The sequence below is a fragment of the Equus quagga genome, chromosome 7 (genome assembly GCF_021613505.1).
Source record: "Equus quagga isolate Etosha38 chromosome 7, UCLA_HA_Equagga_1.0, whole genome shotgun sequence".
Lineage (NCBI taxonomy): Eukaryota > Metazoa > Chordata > Mammalia > Perissodactyla > Equidae > Equus > Equus quagga.
In genome coordinates, this window is record NC_060273.1 from 47,535,727 (window position 1) to 47,553,345 (window position 17,619).

Consider the following 17,619-nt stretch of genomic DNA (forward strand, 5'->3'; position numbering starts at 1 on the left):
ACATGGTCCTGGGTGTGGGAGTCCTGCCTCTCCTGGGCACCGAGCTGGGAACAACCTTGCTCTCTGCTTCTGCGGAAGGGGCAACTGCAGGCCCCTCTCTGGGCCTCCATTTCCTGAGGCTGAGACCAGATTCCCCTTCAAGTGGCCCTGCCTGGCCACCCCGCCTGGCCTCACCGCTGCTCCCGTCTGTGCTGCGCTCTATCACGTGGTCCACCTGGCGCACCCACTCCCCGTTGCACTTGAAGAAGATCTGTGTGGCGGGCAAGGCCTTGCACACCAGCAGCACCGGCTTGTTCTTGACGATGTACACGTCCTCAGGCTCCACCAGGAAGTGGGGAAGCAGGTCTGGGTTGGCGCCAGGCACGGGGTTGGCTACCGTGGCACTCTGTTGGGCACCTGCAGCAGGGGCAGAGGGGGAAGGTGAGCCGGGGCCTCTGCTGGGTTTGTGGGGCCCTCCCAGGGCCAGCTGCCCGCCCGGGGGCTGGGGCCGGGACATGCAGAGGCAGCTGTTGGGGCCGATGGGAGGAGTGTGAGGCCAGGCTCTGCCACTTCCAGCCCCGCAATCTGGGCTGCTGAGTGCCCCCACTAAGCCTCAGTGTCCCCCTCTGTAAAATGGGGGAAGAAGCAGTCCACCCACTTGTGAAGACTGGAGAGACGAAATGAGACAAGGGCAGATGTCCCAGCACATGGCAGCAGTCAGGGCTCACTGTCATCCTGGTAGAAGTTCAGGAATCTGGTGAGGCAGCCCTGGGAGGTCCAGGCGAAAGCTGGAGGGAAGGAGAGGACCCTACCAGGGCAGGTGGGTAGGGGTCATTTCCTCTGGTGTCTGGGCTGCCTCCAGGGCTGCTTCCATAGTAGGCACTCAGAAAATACCAAGTGAGAGGGGAGGGGGTTCCTGGGGAGTGTCGGGGGCAGTGCTGTAGGAGACGGGCCCGGGAGGGGTAGGGGCGGGGTGAGCCTGGGGCAGGCAGGCAGCCAGAAGAGTGTGTGGGAGCCGAGAGACCTGGGCCGTGTCCCACCCTTCAAGGAGACCTGAATATGGGTTTCCTTCTAATTTTAACTGAAAACCACAACCATCCCACCAGTCATTTGCTGCTAATTACACAGGTAATTGGCTCTGCGGCTTTGGCGGAGGTAAACCCCACAGCAGTCTCACGATCCACTCGACCAGCAGGACCCCTGAGAGGGTGGGAGTGGGAGGATGGAGTGGGGGCCACCCCCAGCCTCCCCATCCAGCTGCCCACCAAACAGGCCCCTACAGCCTGGTGTCCCTCAGGGCTGCAGCGACTTCCCCACCAACACGCACTCACAACCAACAAGAGTCTCTGGGCATAAAGAGGGGAAATTTGGGGCTTCAGAGACCCATCTGCTCCTTGCTAGTGGGAACCTTAGCCGAGTTACTCATTTCGTCATCTGTGATGTGGAGGTCCCGTCTACCCTGTGGGGGATTCTGGAGGTGCCTCACCCAGTCAGCTTCCTGGCTCCACTACTCTCCCTAGGCAACCCAAGACCCACAGAGGGCTTCTAACAGGAGGCCTGGCTCCTTGGGCCTGAACCCACCCCCCAGAGGGCATCCATGCTGCCCCTTCTCCCCTGCTTGCACAGGGACCCTCTCTTTCCAAAATGGGAGACAGCCCCCTCCGCCCCAAGACCATGGTCTCGCAGAGGGGATCTGCCCTGGTCCTGCAGGCATCCTGGGCTGGCTCAGGTGAGTGGGGAGTGCCGCAGAGAGGCTGAGCACCTGGTGACTCCCCTGCAGAATGGGGAGATGGTACCCAGTTCCTCGGGCTGTTGTGAGGATGCAATGTGCTCAGGAAATGCTGGCTGCTATCAACACCCAGTGTTTTTGCATTTATGATCATCTCTCTCAGCTCAGTAACCATCACAGCAATCTCTTCAGGGACGAGGGCTAACGAGGAAACTGAGGCACAGAGTCGGTAGGTCCCTTGCCTTTGGGATGGAGGGGAGTCATGCCCTTGTGTGGGAGGGGCACAGGGCAGTGTCTGTAGCAGTAGAGGTCATCCACCCCTCTTCCCGCCCCACCCCTCCCCCTGGCCTCTCCCAGCTTGCCTCTTTCCCCGCTGCACGTTTCTGCAGCTCTGTAATGCAGGCCAGCCGGCCTGGGAACCACACTTGCAGGCGGGAGAACCAAGCTCACCTTGCCCCACCCTGCTCCGTCCTGAACCACTTCCCGGGGCTCTGTCAGGGCCCTCCACGGCTCTCCAGTGTAGGCTGAGGAAGGTGGGGTTGTGGGCAGAGGGCAAGAGCCCTCTTACATCTTACAGATGGGGTATCTGAAGTCCGAGGGGAAAGTCCCTTACCTAGACCACCCAGCTTTGACCCAGGACTCACAAAGTGTCCAGGGGCTGCTGGGTGACTCTTGTTATTGCATTTGTTCTTCACTGACCCTCAGCAGCCACTAGCCAGCCCCTGACCCTGGAGCGGGCTCAGTCATGGCAGGGCTGAGTCAGGCTAGGGCCTCCCAACGTCTGGGGAATGAACCAGAGGGCGGGCTCCTGAGTGTGGGCTGGAGTGGGGAGCTGGTAGGTCCAGTGGCCTCTCTGGACACTTAGTGGGGAAATCACAGCATCTCCACAGACCCCAGGGCTGCACAGAGGAGGCCGAGCTTGACCCCTGAGCAGGGCCTGAAGGGGCCGGGGGGGCAGGCGTCACAGGCTCCAGAGGGCATGGGAGGTGCCGGGCGTCACCTCACAGAGGCTCGGTGCGATGGCCTGTGCCGGCCTACTGGGCTATGCGGGCAGGGGTCCCGGAAGGGGTGTGGGCAGGAGCGGGCATGTGGCCCTTCAGTGTCCCTATCGATCACTGCACCCAGCACTGCTCGCGTCAGCGGCCCGCTGAACCCGGCACAATCCCTCATGTCTGCATTTAACTGCTAATGAAAAATAAATGTACTGTGACCAATAAGGGACATAGCTCACTTCTCTGGGGCCTCCGTCATGCCACGCTGGCACAGCCTCCCCTCCTCACACCGGGGAGGGGCGTTTATTGGGTGGACCCAGGGGTCCAGGCTGCTGCTATGCCTTTTAGCAAGGACACTCTAAGGTCATGGGTGGGGGCAAAGCCAGGCCCCACTGGATGTCCTCTTGGGGCTACAAAAGCTGCCTGGGCAGCCAGAGCTGGCTTCCCCTCCCTCTGGCCTCCGAACCCACTATGTGACCTCCACCCTGTAGTCAGCACCTGCGATCTGCCTGACCCCTCACGCTCCCAGTTAGGCCCCTTGCCTGAAGTAAGGCACAGCAAGAGCCTAGAGTCTCTTCCCCTCCATGTCACAGGCCACTAGAGTGAGCGTTCTTTCTCTTTGACATGAATCCAGTACTTATCTATCAAAGACAACACCAAGCAGTGCATGCTCAGTGCTAAATGGTCTATGATCCTTTCAGCAGCTCTCTAGTTTGTCGCAGTCCCCACCACTCCCTATTGCATCAACGCTGGGCCTGCTTCTTCTATTTCTGCTGTCTGCCTGGCTCTCGTGGGTGTTTCAGGATGGGGCCAAGTGCTTTTGGCTGGCATCCCTGAGCCTTCCCTTCTGGCCCAGTCAACTCTCCAGCCTTCCTACGCAGAAACACCCAGTGATCCCTCTAGGCGCTGCCTCCCACGCCCAGGGCTCTGCCCACGCTCTTCCCTGTCTGAAACACGCTCCCTCCGCTGCCAGCACTTTCCTACCCTCTCCTCAGGGCCAAGCTCCACTGTTGCTTCTTCTGGAAAGACAGTTCCCCCCAACTCACTCTCCTAGGAAACCACACATACCGTTGCGCCCTGAGTGTGGGGCCCATCCTCACTGCCACCATAGCTCTTATCATAGGAGAAGCAAGTAGGTGCCTGAGGCCACGGTCCCCACTGCCAGCCTGTCCATCCCTGATCCCTCTGCTCAGCTCAAGGCTGCCTAGTGCCTGTGCTGGTGCCTGGGGCCTCAGAGTCAGGTGCCTTCTGCTGCTTCCTGTGGGGCTGCTGAGCAATGGGCATGGAAGGCCTGCTCTGCCAAGGCAGACGTGCCAGGACTGCAGGGGGGCAGGCAGGCAGGGCCCACTGGCTACACGGGCCCTGTCACGTCCCGAACTCCAAGCCCCAGGTCCCCAGAGGCTCCGTCCACCATTCCCTGGCCAAGGCTCTTCAACCCGCATAGCACGTGGCCCCACCACTCCTGGAATTCGGTTAGAAGACCTCCGTCACTTACTAGCGGCTCCTCGATAGGCTCTCGGTCACGGGGAACGGCAGATGCACAGGCCTGTGTGGACGGGCAGCCCTGAAGCGGGAACCCCACTTCCCGTGAGCCCTGGGGCTGGCCAGCTGACCCCCATCTCAGGAGGGCACTGGCTGCCCAAGTCGGCCCCTGCTGGCACCCCTGCTCTGGCCACCCATGAAAGGTGGGAGCAACCATCCCAGCAGTCCCGACGCCAGCGTCCCTCAGGGACAGCGAGAGAGAAGGGGCTGGGAGACCACGTCTGTGTGCGTGTCCGTGTGTGTGTGTACGTCCGTGTGTGTAGGGAGGCCAGGACCAGACGGGGCTAAGATGCCCCTGGGTGACGGGCCTTGGCCAGAACTGAGCCTGTGACAGATGCCACCTTCCTCCTCCCCTCCCCTCCCACCCCTATGTGCTCCCACGACCTGAAACGTATCATTCGTGGAGTGCCAGGAACTGTCCCGGGACACTGCGGGGCACACGATGGGCAGCCCCTGCTCCCAGAAGCTTCCACTCGAGTTGGAGAAACAAAATAAAAGAGAGGATCCCAGACGTTGCTGAGAGTTAAAAAGCAGGTAAAAGGCGTGAGCGTGGGGGCTCTCAAGGGCAGGGGGGGCTTGTGCAGGTCTCTCTGTGCACGTGACATCTGAGCGGAGCCCTGAGTGCCAAGGCCAGCCACAAGAGAGTTTATGGAAAGGTGAACAGCAGAGGCCACCAGGTAGGAAGCAGCTGGGCTTGTGTGGGGATGGTGAGGAGGCCGGTGTGGCCGGAGCGGAGGGAGCAGGGGGGCTCACGGGAGGTGAGTCAGAGAGGGAGCAGGGGCCCAACCCGCAGGTCTTCAGGGTCCAGCAAGGAGCTGGGATTTTATTGGAAGGCAGTGGGGAGCCTCTGGGGGGCTGTGTGCAGGGGAGCGATGAGATCTCCCTGCGTGAGGAATGGTGGAGGGAGGCAGGAGTGTCAGGGGAGGGGAGGTGTTCAGTGGAGTGGAGCATGGTGGACCCGCCTCACGAGGTCCATTTGGGGACTCCCATCCAGCCTTCAAGTTTCAGCAAACATGCCACCTCCTCTGGGAGGCCTTCCTGGATCCACACTCTTTATCACTTGCCCTAGCACCTACCCTGTGCCTCGGGCCTCCCTCCAGGGTATAGGCCACATTCAGAACTGTTTGCACGTTGCCTCCCCTCACTAGAAAATGAAATCGCGTGGGGCAGGAGCCCAAGTCTGGCTTGGATACTGATGGAGTGTTTGTTGAGTGACTAAATGACTGCCCCTTCTTCTCTCTTGAATTTCAGATCTGCCCAAGGGTGGCCCCTTCACTCTCGTCCTGCAGGGAGACCTGCAGAGAGCGCAGGGCGGTCCATAGGCAGAGCCGTGGGCAGGGAGAGGGCTCCACCCTCCAGGCTGCCCCTGCCACACCCTGACATGCTGCTGCTCCGAGGCCGAGCCCCTTTCTCTCACCTGCAGTCTGAGATGATGAGACCCGCCCATGTAACTCTGAGGCCCAGGGTGGGTGTGAAAGTGCTTTCAAATGTTTTATTTTTAAAAGCACCTCGAAAATATGAGGTGTGATTAATCAAGCTATTAATGAACTCGTATTTACTGAGCGAGGACTTGGTCTCAGGAGGGGAGAGGAGGGCTGGGGGCAGGGCGTCACTGGGCCTCACGCAGCAGGGAGATGTGACCTCTGCTTCCCGAGAGCAGCCTGTACCAGCGCCGAGGTCGAGGGACATGGCAAGGGGTGGGCCAGCAGGTCCCTGCTTTGTCTGCCCCCCTGAGAGATGTTCTGGATTTGAAATGCAGGGCAGGAGGGGCTGGTGGCCTGGAGCCTCTGTCTCCCTCCAGCCTGACCTTTGCCCCCCTGCTCACCGAGCTCTGCACCCCCGTGCACCCCTCACACACTGTGCTCCCAGCTGGTCCTGGGGAGCCTCATGCCAGCTCACCCCTGGAGATGTGCATCTGGTAGGTCCTCTTGGGGCCTGGTGTCCCGCTCCTCAGGCCCAGACAGGGAGAGGAGAGTGCCACCGGACAGTGCACACACCTTCCTGGGCGTGCGGGCCCAGCTGGCCCAGGGCCTGAGCTGCCACTGGCCTGGCCGCTAGGGCCTCCCTCCACAAGCGCCCTGTGGGCAGCATCCTGACTATCTGCAATTCCTCAAGGGCTCTAGCACATTCTGTTCCAGGCTCTGCACCCCTTTCTCTCTGGCTAACAGCATCTAGTTTTCTACAAAGAATTCTCACCCTCACCCGGCCCAGGCCATATGGTCCTTCGTCCAGGTGGGCGGACCCCATCTCTGACCCCAGAGGTGAGCATGTGAAGCAGCCTGGTTCCCAGGTGGGCTGGCCACCCCATCCGAGCAGATGGGCCTCCGGGATTTGGGCTGCTGGGAAGAGAGAACCCCTTTCTGCTGGGTCAGCCCGGCAGGCCTTGTAGGCCATGGGGGGCCGAGTGAAAGGCACTCATGGGTCTGAAGCAGGGGCCTGGAGAAGGCGGACAACCGGGGAAGACAGGGACGGACTTTTCCTGGGTCCTGGCAGCGCCTGCGGTCTGGGATCCCATGGGCCGGAAGGCACAGCTCCCCTGGAATCCTTGTTCTGGCGGAAGCCAGTTGGAGTGAGGATCTTTTCATCGCATTGATCCACCTGCCCATCTGCTATCTGCCTGAGTGACTTCCACTCGCCCTTCAAGGCCTGCTCAAACACCCCTCCCCTGGGAAGACTCCCTGACCTCCAGACAGAGCTGGCCACATCGCCTCTGAGCTCCCACAGACCAACTGAATCCCACAGTCTCGGTGCCTCACATGTCATATTGTCACCATTTATGAGTCTGTCTCCCCACTGTCAGCACCTTGAGGGCAGGGACTGCATGGTGACAACCCCCCCAACCCCTCGCACATCCCCAGCCTGGCCGGGGTCTGACACAGTGAGCACCCAGTAAGTGTTTGTTGAGTGAATCCTGAGGGAATGAATGTTCCCTCTAACGGGACCAGAGCCTAGGAAGGAGAGCTGGAAGTGGAGGAAACACACTCCAATCTGGCTGGGAGCCCCTCTGCTCGCTTTCCAGTCAATCCATCAATCAAATCAGTGGGGAGGGAAATTGCTTCGTCAAACACCCGTGCTGGACCCTGGGGAGGCAGAGGCAGATGTGGGGAGGCAGGCGGGGCTGGGAGCCAGGGCCACAGTGGTGGGGGCAGAGGGGGTGCAGACACGCGGGGGAGTGGGGATTGCGTCCTCCTGCCCATCTGCACCCCTCCCCTAAGATGGCCTATGAGTGACTCTTTCTTACATGAGGGCAGTTTTATGAGGAGGGAGCTTCACCAGGAGGCTCTGACCAGCAGGGTTGAAATCTGCACTTGCCGCCAGAGACAGACAGCTGTGGGCGTGGGGGGGTGTGGGGGAACGCTGGCGGGAGGCCCAGAGACAACAGATCTGGGGGCCACACAAAGAACCCTGAGGTTCCAGGTGGCAACTCAGTGGTGTGGACCTGCCTGGAGGTGACAATGGCTGCCATGGGGACAGAACAAGCTGGGGTGAATGCCCCCGAATTCTCCCAAATCCGACATGTAAAAAACCTCTGTGCTGCCCACCAGCTGCTTCCGGGACCCACTGCCCACCCCAGACCCCTGTGCAGGACACCTGTGTCCTGAGCCTTGGTTCCTCATTTGGGGCACGTCACGCTGACCCTGCACCATCAGAGGTGGGTCAGGAATGCCACCTTACAGGGAGCTCGAGGCGCCCACCCATGCCTCCCTCCTTTCTCTTCTGGCCCCTCGGTCTACCCCTCAACCCCTGTCTCCTTGGCGGTCACTCCCAGTAGCAAGGACTTCCTGGAGTGCAGGGGTGGGTCTGAGGCCAGGCTCTTTGGCCCCAGTGCATGTTCAGTGGGAGGTGATGGCTGCAGTCTCTCCCATCTAGGAATGCGCAGGAGGTGGAGGTGACGGGGTGGGGGTGACAGCCCCTCACGGTGTCCCTAAGAAGGGAGGGCTGGTCCCTGACCTGTGCACAGACACACACACGCACACACACACACACACACGCATGCGCGGCACTGCAGTTTCCATGGTAACACGTGCGCGAGTGTCACAGAAGCAGCAGCCACCTCCCCGAGACCAGAAGAAAGTCACCTTCTTCCCCGGTGGGCTCCACAGGCCGGGTCACAGGGACAGACACAGGTGCCACGAGGACATGCCACCAGGCTGAACAGCAAAGAACAAGGCAGGCCAGGAGGGGGATGGCGCCCCCTCAGCAGCTCAGAGCACGGTCACACCGAGCAGAGTGTGCGGCCGGGCCACACGGCCCACCAGCTGCCGCAGACCAGGCTTGTCACCTGGCAGCTGCGCTCAGGCGCCTCCCACCCGCCCCTCACCTCACAGACGAGGAACGAGGAACGGGAACTCAGGTTGCACAGCCACGGAGGGCAGGGTGGTCTCTCCACACAGGCAGGGGGCTGGGCATCTCCAGGACCCGGGTCCGGCCCCGCCCGGCATGCCACCCTCCGCTCACTCCACTCCGCTCACACGCCGATCCTTTGTTTCTAAAACCCTCTGAGCTTCCCTGACCACAGGGCCTCTGCACTTGCTCATCCTCTGCTTGCATCACACTGCCCCCTGCTCTTCCACAGCAGCCGCCTCTAATCCCTCCAGTCTCAGCACCAACGTTACCTCCTCTGAGAGGCCCTCCCTGACTGCCGCGTCTGAAGCAACCCCCTCCCCGCACCCATGCCTCACAGCACTCCCCACTACCTGAAGTCATCTTGGTGGTGCATTTGCTTGCTTGTTATTGTCCGTCCCCTTCCCCTGAAATGTGTCATGACAGTGGGGCCACACTTGTCCTGGTCACTGCTGTGGTCCCAGAGCCCGGCACAGGCCTAGCCCGCAGTAGGCGTCTGATAATATGTGCAGAGCACGTGGACAAACAAACTCAGGTCCTCCACCTGCAAGGCCGCACCCACACTGGGTGTCGCACCCCTGCCATGGCTAAGGGCCTCCAAACTCGCCAGCAGAGGGGACTTAGAAACTGCCGGATGCCCAGGGAGAGGGCAATGATGGGGGACAGGCCCCCAGGACCCCATCCTCGGCCCCTTCCTGCCGCAGGGCGTCGCTTCGGGCCAGAGAAATAGTTAATAAAGCTGAGTCCTAAATAAGCATTTGATTAACAAACGATAAAATAGCTATTGTGTCCCCGAATTAAGCTGTAATTGTGGCTGATAATTGGCTGGTTAGAATTTAATAAGCTGCAATTAAATAGAATGGAATCCAGGGTAATTATGTGGTCGCACAGCCCAGAGAGAACTGGGCAAGGACGCCTTCCTCCCGCTTCAGAACCTTCTGCTGCTGTAGCGTGTGTTGCTGTGGGTGTGCGTCTGGTTCTGTGGTGCGTGCGTGTGTGCGTGTGTGTGTGTGCATGGCAGCCCCCTCCACCTTTCACAGGGTGGAGGTGGTGGGCGGGCGGGCACCAGCCCAGCGGGAGGCTGGCCCGCAGGCTCTGAGCAGCCCGGGCTGAAAGAGACACAATAGAGTCCTGGACAGTCCCTGGGGTGGGAGGCTGCCAGAGGGGGCCAGGAGGAGCCGGGAGGACCAGGGAGGCAGGCAGGTGGGGAGGGGGGTCACCTGTCTTCCTAATGGAGAAACTGGGGCTCAGAGAGGGGAAAGACTTGCTCAAGGTCACACAGCCATCAGCGCTGGGCTGGGCCAGATTCTCAGGTTGCCCACAGATCAAGAGTAACTCTGACTGGCCAGTAGGCTGGAGGACACACTCCTGCCCCCTGCCAGCCCTTAAGGCACCCTCCCATTTCCATCCGTGTCCTTCACCAGGAAAACAGACCGGCTAAGAATGATGCAACCATTCACACATGCACCCTTAAAACAAGGTGACCCCTGCCCCATGCTCCCATTTCCCTCCTGGTGGCCTGCCTGCCTCAGCGGCCCTGGTGGCTGCAGAGCTCCCTGGTGGCCTCAGCCCAGGTGTGGCCTCTGAAAGTCTGAGGGGATGATGAACAGCATCGCCGATGCGCCATTTATGACCCAATCAGCATTTTTACAATGTTGCTGGCAATTAATTTAATTAAAGACCCTGTCCCAGATATGGTGACATTTCATATCTCACTGGTTTAATGTGAGCCCAGCCAGAGCTGGGGCCACGAGTGGCAGCACTGTTCCCTGACATGGCTGGGATTGGCGCGCATAGGGCATGGCTGTTGCGGCCCCGGGATGGAGCCCAGAGACAAGAGGGACACTGGCTCTTGGCACGTGGGAGACACATGGACACACACACGGGTTGTGCTGCACACGTGCAAGAACACTCACACACATGTCTTAACGATGACAACTTTAGATGGATTTTCTTATTTCACCTTCACAACAATTCTAGGAGCCAAATAACTATTTTTAATCTCTGACTTCCAGGCGAGGACACCGTGGCAGGGCGAGGTGAAGTAAGCAGTGATTGTGGTTCCAACCCAGGCAGGCTGGCTATGGCGCCCCACGCCCTTGACCAGGTCACATTCGTTCAGCAAACATGTGCTGGACACCATGGGCCAGTGCTGTGCTAGGCATCGGCCACACGGCAATGCCAAGATGGACTCGAGTCCCTGTCCCATGGAGTGTCCAGTGGCCACAGCCCCACCCGAGAAGTCTCAGGCACACACTGTCCCAGAATCATGCTCCCAGAATCACGTGTCTGCTGCTCTGGCATTCAAGGGCATACTCATTAAGCCCCTTGGGTACATGCATGTGCCCACCACCACTGCCCACTGTCCTCTGGGCTAAATCCGGCTGGGGCAGCCGATGTCCTCACCAGAATGGTGACCCTGAGGCCATAGGTCACCAGGCATCCTGTGACCCCATTCTCAGCAGCTGAGCCCACCTGGACCCTTTCTCATACGGGGACCCACAAAAAAACCCAGTCACCCAAGCGCAGATCCAGCTCCTATCCATGGATCCTGCCAGCTCCCGAAGTGGCAGTGGTGGTGGTGGTGGCCAGGCAACACCCCAGCCCCTCCTCTGTTCCTCATCCATGCAGCGGCCTTGCTGAGCTCTGCCTTCTCCTGAGGTCGCGTCCATGGCCCCTCCCCACCATCCTCCTGCCCATGGCTCCCCACCTAGGGTCCCTAGGCACCCTCCCTGCTGAGCTCCACCCTGACACTTTCCCTGCCTCTGGACGGCTGCCCTAGAACCTCAAGACCAGGCACATCCCCAGTGGGTGGCTGGTGGCACCCCTAAACCTCGTGCTCCCCATCAGCCGGGCCACAACCTGAAGGAGCCTCCACACGAGTCTTGGAGCGGCCGGGCCTTCTGGTTCCCTGACCATCCACTATTCTAGCTCCCCACGTCCCCCCCCAGCCTCCCTCCCACCCCTCCCTCCTCTCCTGCTTCATGGCTACCCACTCAGCCCCCACCCCCCTCTTCCTTCCCGTGACCACCTCCTGGCTCTGGTGCCATCAACTATGTCGCCACAGTGCCTTCTAGAAAGAAAATCTGATCCCACACTTCAAACCCCTGCAACGGTTCCCACTGACCGCAGGGTAGATGTCAGGTCTCCACCCGCCATTCCCAACACAGCAGCCTCATCCCTGGTCACCAACCCCCACCCTGCAGCCAGCTCACTGCATCCACTGACCCCTCCTCCTGCAAGCCTGGACCCCTCCCTCACCCTGACTTTCCCCTGCACCCGCAGGGACCCTGTCCACTCCCAATGCCCCCCAGCCCTGTTGATTCATAACTCAAGGTGTCGCCTCCTCTGGACGCCCTCCTCAGCTCCTCGGCTCCCGGATGTGAGATCATGATCTGACTGACCTCTGCAGGCGGGGTGCACGGCGCCCCTCCTCCCTCAGACTGCACCCCCCCTCAAGTGCATGCAGCAGCCCCGAGCCACCTCTCCTCTGCAGTGTCCACTCAGAGGCTGGATGGGTCGGTGACTGTGGCCGGGCTGAAGCACCCCCTCACTTGCTGCCAGCTCCAGGGCTGGGCACTCCAGGGGGCAGAGCCCTCAGTTGCGTGTCAGGTGACTGGATCCCCAGTCTCCATACTGCTTTTCCCTCACTGTGTGGCCTTGAACAAGTCACTGCCCTCTCTGGGCCTCAGAAGGGGCGGGGCTGGGAGAAGTGGAGAAGGAAGACGCTGGTCCAAGGGGTCAGCCGAGTCCAGCTACTCGCTGCCACGTGGGCAGCCCGGCCAAGAGGCACCAGACCTTTTTCTTTTAAGAGAAGCTGGAAATCCATTTTTATGTGGAATTTCCTATTTTAAAATGTTGACAACTAATTTAAACACTTAAACATCGTACAGGCCAAACAAATTGGCAGGCCGAAGTCAGACTGGACAATGTCCAAGGTCTTCTCTGACTTTACAAATCTAAGAATCGGGTCACAGCAGGGCGAAGGGGAGCCCCCGTGCTCTCCTCCCCCCTTCCCATCCTTGCCAGCACCCCATCATCCTGCCTTCCCCCTGGGACCGCTCCTCCTCACGGCCTCCTGAAGGAAGTCCCCTAGGGTGTGGGCAGAGGCCGGAGGGGTCATCCGTCCATCACCCCAGGTGGCCGAGATTTAATTGTCAGCACAAGCGTCCCCCCTCAGCTGAGGCCTGAGGGTCCGAGAGAGGGCAGGGAGCTGCTCTCTGCTCCGGACAGTGGTGGGGTCAGGAGAAGGGGGCAGACAGCAGGCTGGGGGCTGCCCTGCCTTGCCTGCCTTTGCTCTGGGCCTCAGATCCTTTCCCAGGGGAGCCAAGGAGACAGGGACACAGAGCAGATCCCTGTGACGACCCCCCAAATCCAGGCAGGCAGGCAGGAGCCCAGGCCCAGCTGCAACCTTCCAGCTGGGAAGAGGGTGTCCGGCGGCGCCCATCACACCCCCAATGAGACAGTGATCAGCCCTCACCCCATTTTAATTACCTGCTGTCCAAATAATTACCAGCTTGTTTATTTCACTTAATGGCAGCCGTACTTTTTTCTCCTGATATTGATTTCATGTTTTCCTTGTTTGTTCATTATCTTTCCTGCCCCTTTAATGGGCTCTAAGGTCTTCCGGGAGGGGATTAGAGGAAGTGTGTGTGTGCAAGTGGTGTGAGGGAACATGGAAGAAGAGAGGTGGCCTAGGCCTTGCTGTGCAGCTGGAGGTGAGCTATGGCCCTCTCTGGGCCTTGAGTCCCAGAACCCCAGATCCCTGCACACCCCCTCATCCTTGATGCAACCAGGGTGGAATGTTTTAAATTGAAACAAAGGAGAGAGAGGGCAGTAGGAGGGAGAGAAGCTGGTGTACCCCTCCCAAGGGCCCCTAAAGGGATGGGCAGGGACTCAGGTGTGAGGTAGGAGGGATAGAGAGGAGAGGACGGGCGTGGGGCAAAGCTCACGCCAGAATGAGGTGGGAAGGGGGTGTTCCTGGAGACCAGCCCGAAGGAGGCTGCAGTGTGGAGGCTGCTGGTCAGCAGGGCATGGAGGGGCCGGTGGGCAGCCTCCTGGTCCCCAGCCCTCCCTGGCCATGACCTCCACCCTTGGCCTCACCTGCCTGCCTGCCGTCACCATGGAAATGTGGGTGATGCTGTGATGTCATGCAGCTGTGGAAGAGCAGCTCATGTCTCTGATTGGGGGGCAGTTAGGAGACATGGGGTGAAGGGGGAGGGGAGGGCCGGCCTCTTTGGGTGAAGATTTAGAGCCTCTTGAAGGGGTCATTAGCTCTTAATAAATCACTAATAATTGCATGAATATTTAAATCTTAATAAAAAAATACAGTGGGCCCAGTGAGTCTCCCTGTGTGGGTATTTATTGCTATCAGGCTGGAATATATAAAAGTTGCTATCGGTCTGATTGAACTGCTGTTATCGCCACAGCTAAATGGGTAATTGGGAGTGAGAGACGCTATCAGCGGATATAAATTACGTACAGTAAACGGAGGGCATTAACTGAGGGTTTATTATCAATTATCTCTGTGCTTGCTCCCCTTAAAACGAACTTTAAGTATATTAATGAGAAAATTTACAGGTCTTAATGAATTGAGAGAACCGAGAGGCTGCTGAGGGTCCCCCCGGGCCCCCACATGGCGCTCTCTCTGGGACCCTCAGTGGTCTGTTCCCAGGTGGGGGCCCTCACCCAAAGCAGACCCTGGAGGGAGGGCTCACGGGTCAGCATGCCAGGCCACACGCACCTGCTCTCCTGCCTGAACCAGCTGAGACAGCTGGTCAGTCCCCGTGCTGGCCCTGCCCCTCTCCCGAACCCCCATCCCAGAGAGGGGCGCTGGGTGGGAACAGCGTGGTTTCACCCATGCATCCTTTCATCCAGCAAAGGCCCCATCGGCACCTGGGCCCGGCCATCATGCATGGAGAATCAGCCAGAGCCCGACTTTAGCTGGATGTAGACGAGGCCGACCTTCATCCACCCCCAAACCAGAGCGTGGGTGCCGCCATCAGAGGCACAGATGGAGTGGGAGGCGGGGTGGAGGGGGGCCCCACCTTCTGCAGGGGGGTGAGGGTGCCCCAGTCACAGCTCTGGGCGGGCAGAGCATTCGGTGGTGTCTGTGTCCACCCTGCTCCCCAGCACATGCGCCCCCTGCTGAGATGCGCTTCCCTCCAGCTCACTTCAAGGGCGGCATGACCTCCTTCTGGGCCATTTCACCACCCTGCAGGCTTGGCTCCCTCTGGGGCTTTGGCATCAGGACTGTGCCCATTCCCCCTGGTGCCTCAGCCTCTCCCGTCAGGCCCTGGGTGATGGCCTACATTTACCACGGAGATCAAAACCCAGGCCCCTCTCTTAGGAGTTCCCACTCCTGGGAGACAGAATTGGCTAGGTGTCAGAGCAGGAAGTCCAAGGTTACAACCTTGTCAGAGCTCTTGTCAGAGAAGCACTGGTGGCATGACAGCACATAACTGGGGGGCCTGACCTGAGGCATCCAGGAGGGCTTCCTGGAGGTGGTATCACTGATCCGTGTAAAATGCCTTGAGGGCCCAAGGGTCTCCAAGGATGCTCAACCCTCAAAACCATCTGTATAAGTCTTTTGCCCCTTTCCAGCCTAGGTCCCTTCTTTTTTCCTCTCTGGGCCCAGTTCTGCCCTCCTTCATCCTGTTCCTCTCTCAGCCCCTACAGTCTGGCTTTTACCCCCACAGCTCCACTGAAACCCCTTCTCCATTTGCCAAGGAACCCCTCTTCTGACTCAAGAGCTCCTCTTGGCTTCCACCCTCAGGGCTCCCCCGCCCCTCCTGTCTCTCTGATCTGTTCTCTCCTGGCTCCTGGAGAACGGCAGGCTTCTATGAGGACCTCAGAGCAGAAGACTCCAAAGGACCCACTGCAGGATGCCCAGGCCTGTCTCTGCAGGACACTCCCTCTTAGCCATCCTGCGTGGCACCCCAAACAACCAGCTCCCCATGCAGACAGTACTGTCACTGCTCTGGCGGGAAACATGCTGGCTCTGTCTCTGTCTCTTTTTCTCCTATCCCTTCAGATGTCACAAGCCACTGTCCTCTCAACTCACCATCTAACACGTAGCCTTTCATCTGTTCTCCCAGCACTCCAAGTTCAGTCCTGCCTCAGAGCCTTTGTACCTGCTGTTCCCTCTGCCTGGATGCTGTTCCCACTGACGCTGTGGCTCTTCATTGTCCAGATCTCAGCTCAGGGCAGAAACTCAGAGAGGCTTTCCCTGAGCGCCCCATCTGAAATAGTACCCCTGGCCCTCGCGGGCGCCCACCCCTCCAAGAGCGTCCCTGTCTGACTCGCTGGAAGGGACGCTCTGCCTTCCTATCTCCCTGGCACAGACTGCGGACCCTGAGGCCCCCGCCACGCATCTTGCATGCAGGCATGCGTGTTTCTGGAGGGCCTGCTCTGGGCCAGGCCCCGCGGTTTGGGCCGCAGAGGGTCGCGGGGGCGCTCGTCGCCCAGCAGGGCAAATCAGCAGGCTTGGAACCAGGGAGCGTGCCCTGCAGCGTGCCAGGGGCTGTGCTGTGCCCGGGGGAGGCGGGGGCTGCACGGAAGGCTGGGTGGCAGCAGGAGCAGGGAATTCGAGAAAGGACATATCTGGTGGCAGCACGGGTTGGATTGGAAAGGGTTTGAATCTGTGCCAGGACTCCAAGCACAGGAAAGCCGGGAAGGTTCTGGAGCAGGGCAGGTAGATCAGGGAGCTGTAGAGAGATGGCTCTGTGTGGGAGGAGGAGTGAAGGCCATGACACAGCATGAGGAGCAGGCCGCTGGGGAGGAAGAGGGGACGTGAAAAGCTTCTGGGGCCAGGTTTGGAGAGTGATCATCCTGGCTCGGAGGGAGCAGAAGATACTCTGCCACTTCCTGCCTGGGTGCTTGGGGAGATGGCGCTGTGGCCAGGTGAAGGAACTGGAAAAGCTTGGCTGCTGCTTGCTCTCGGAGGATGGCAAGATCAGGGCCCTCTGGCGAGGTGGAGCTCCTCCGCCAGCTGGGAGAGCCACCAACCCGCCCGGCCACAGACCCAAGGGTATGAGGACCGCTGTCTGTGAAGAGCACTGGGCAGGGAGTCCACGGCTGGACCGAGTTCCAACCGCCGTGACTCACTGCAAGTAGGGCAGGTTGGGGGGCGAGTAACTGAGCCTCAGACCTGCTTGGGTCTCTGTCTTCCACCTGGAACGACAGGAGGCCAGGCCGGCTTTCAGAGGCCGCGAACCGCTGGTCCACAGGCCTCTCAATGCGTCTTGTAGGTTCAACATTTAAAGACTCGGAAGTTTCACACAAACATTGGTTTCCATCTCCTGCTGAAGAATCGGAAGCTGGGGCCACACCAGGCCCACGGATCCCTGAGCCACAATTGGCCAGACTCTTTAGGCATGGCACAGTTCACCGAAGTCCCCTCTCGGCCCCTTCCTGCACCAGCCTGCTCCATCTAGTGGGCACACACATTTGGCTCAGTCTGGCCTCCACTCCCACCTCTGTGGGTGGAAATACCTCCCCCCCGGCCTCTCCTTCCCCTGGACAGGAACAAGGAGAACAGTGAGACTGGGCATTGGTGCAGACACAGGCCCACATCCCCCTGGGGGTCCAGGGGAGGAGGGGTCCCATGTCTGCCACACACCCCAACCAGAGAATGCTGGTGTCCCAGGATCAAGCTTTCTCCAGCTCTGTCTCAAGGACATGACGGGGCCTGGGGCCTCGGCTCCATCTGCTGAAACACTTGCATCAGCTTGGACCTGAGTTTAGCTGCAGGTTTTATTAAAAAGTGCTTTTATTCGCCCAAACACGGCCCCATTTGCTTAACTCTCTCCAGCCCTCCACCTCGTTTCCAGGCCTCCGGGCCCCTCTCCCTCCCTGCTGCCTCCTGCCTCTGTAATAATCCTCTCCTCTGTGCCTATAATTAGCTCCAAGTAGAATAATTCACAACAAACTTTATTTCTCGTGGCATCTTTCTTGCTAACGTGTCGCTGAGCGCCTCACAGGATCAGCAGGAGGGAGGCCAGGCTCGGGGAAACAGCTCAGCGCCCTCCCCGT

The 17,619-nt window shown here is 59.7% G+C and overlaps 1 protein-coding gene across 2 annotated transcripts in view; it reads right to left on the minus strand.

The window, feature by feature from the left end:
• The window catches only part of UNC5A (unc-5 netrin receptor A), a 61,042-nt gene that overhangs the window by 15,110 nt on the left and 28,313 nt on the right, over positions 1–17,619 (minus strand). For both annotated transcript variants that reach the window (XM_046665240.1, XM_046665239.1), the window contains exon 2: positions 175–396. In XM_046665240.1, coding sequence (XP_046521196.1) covers positions 175–396 — 222 coding nt within the window. The remainder of the gene's footprint in view (positions 1–174; positions 397–17,619) is intronic.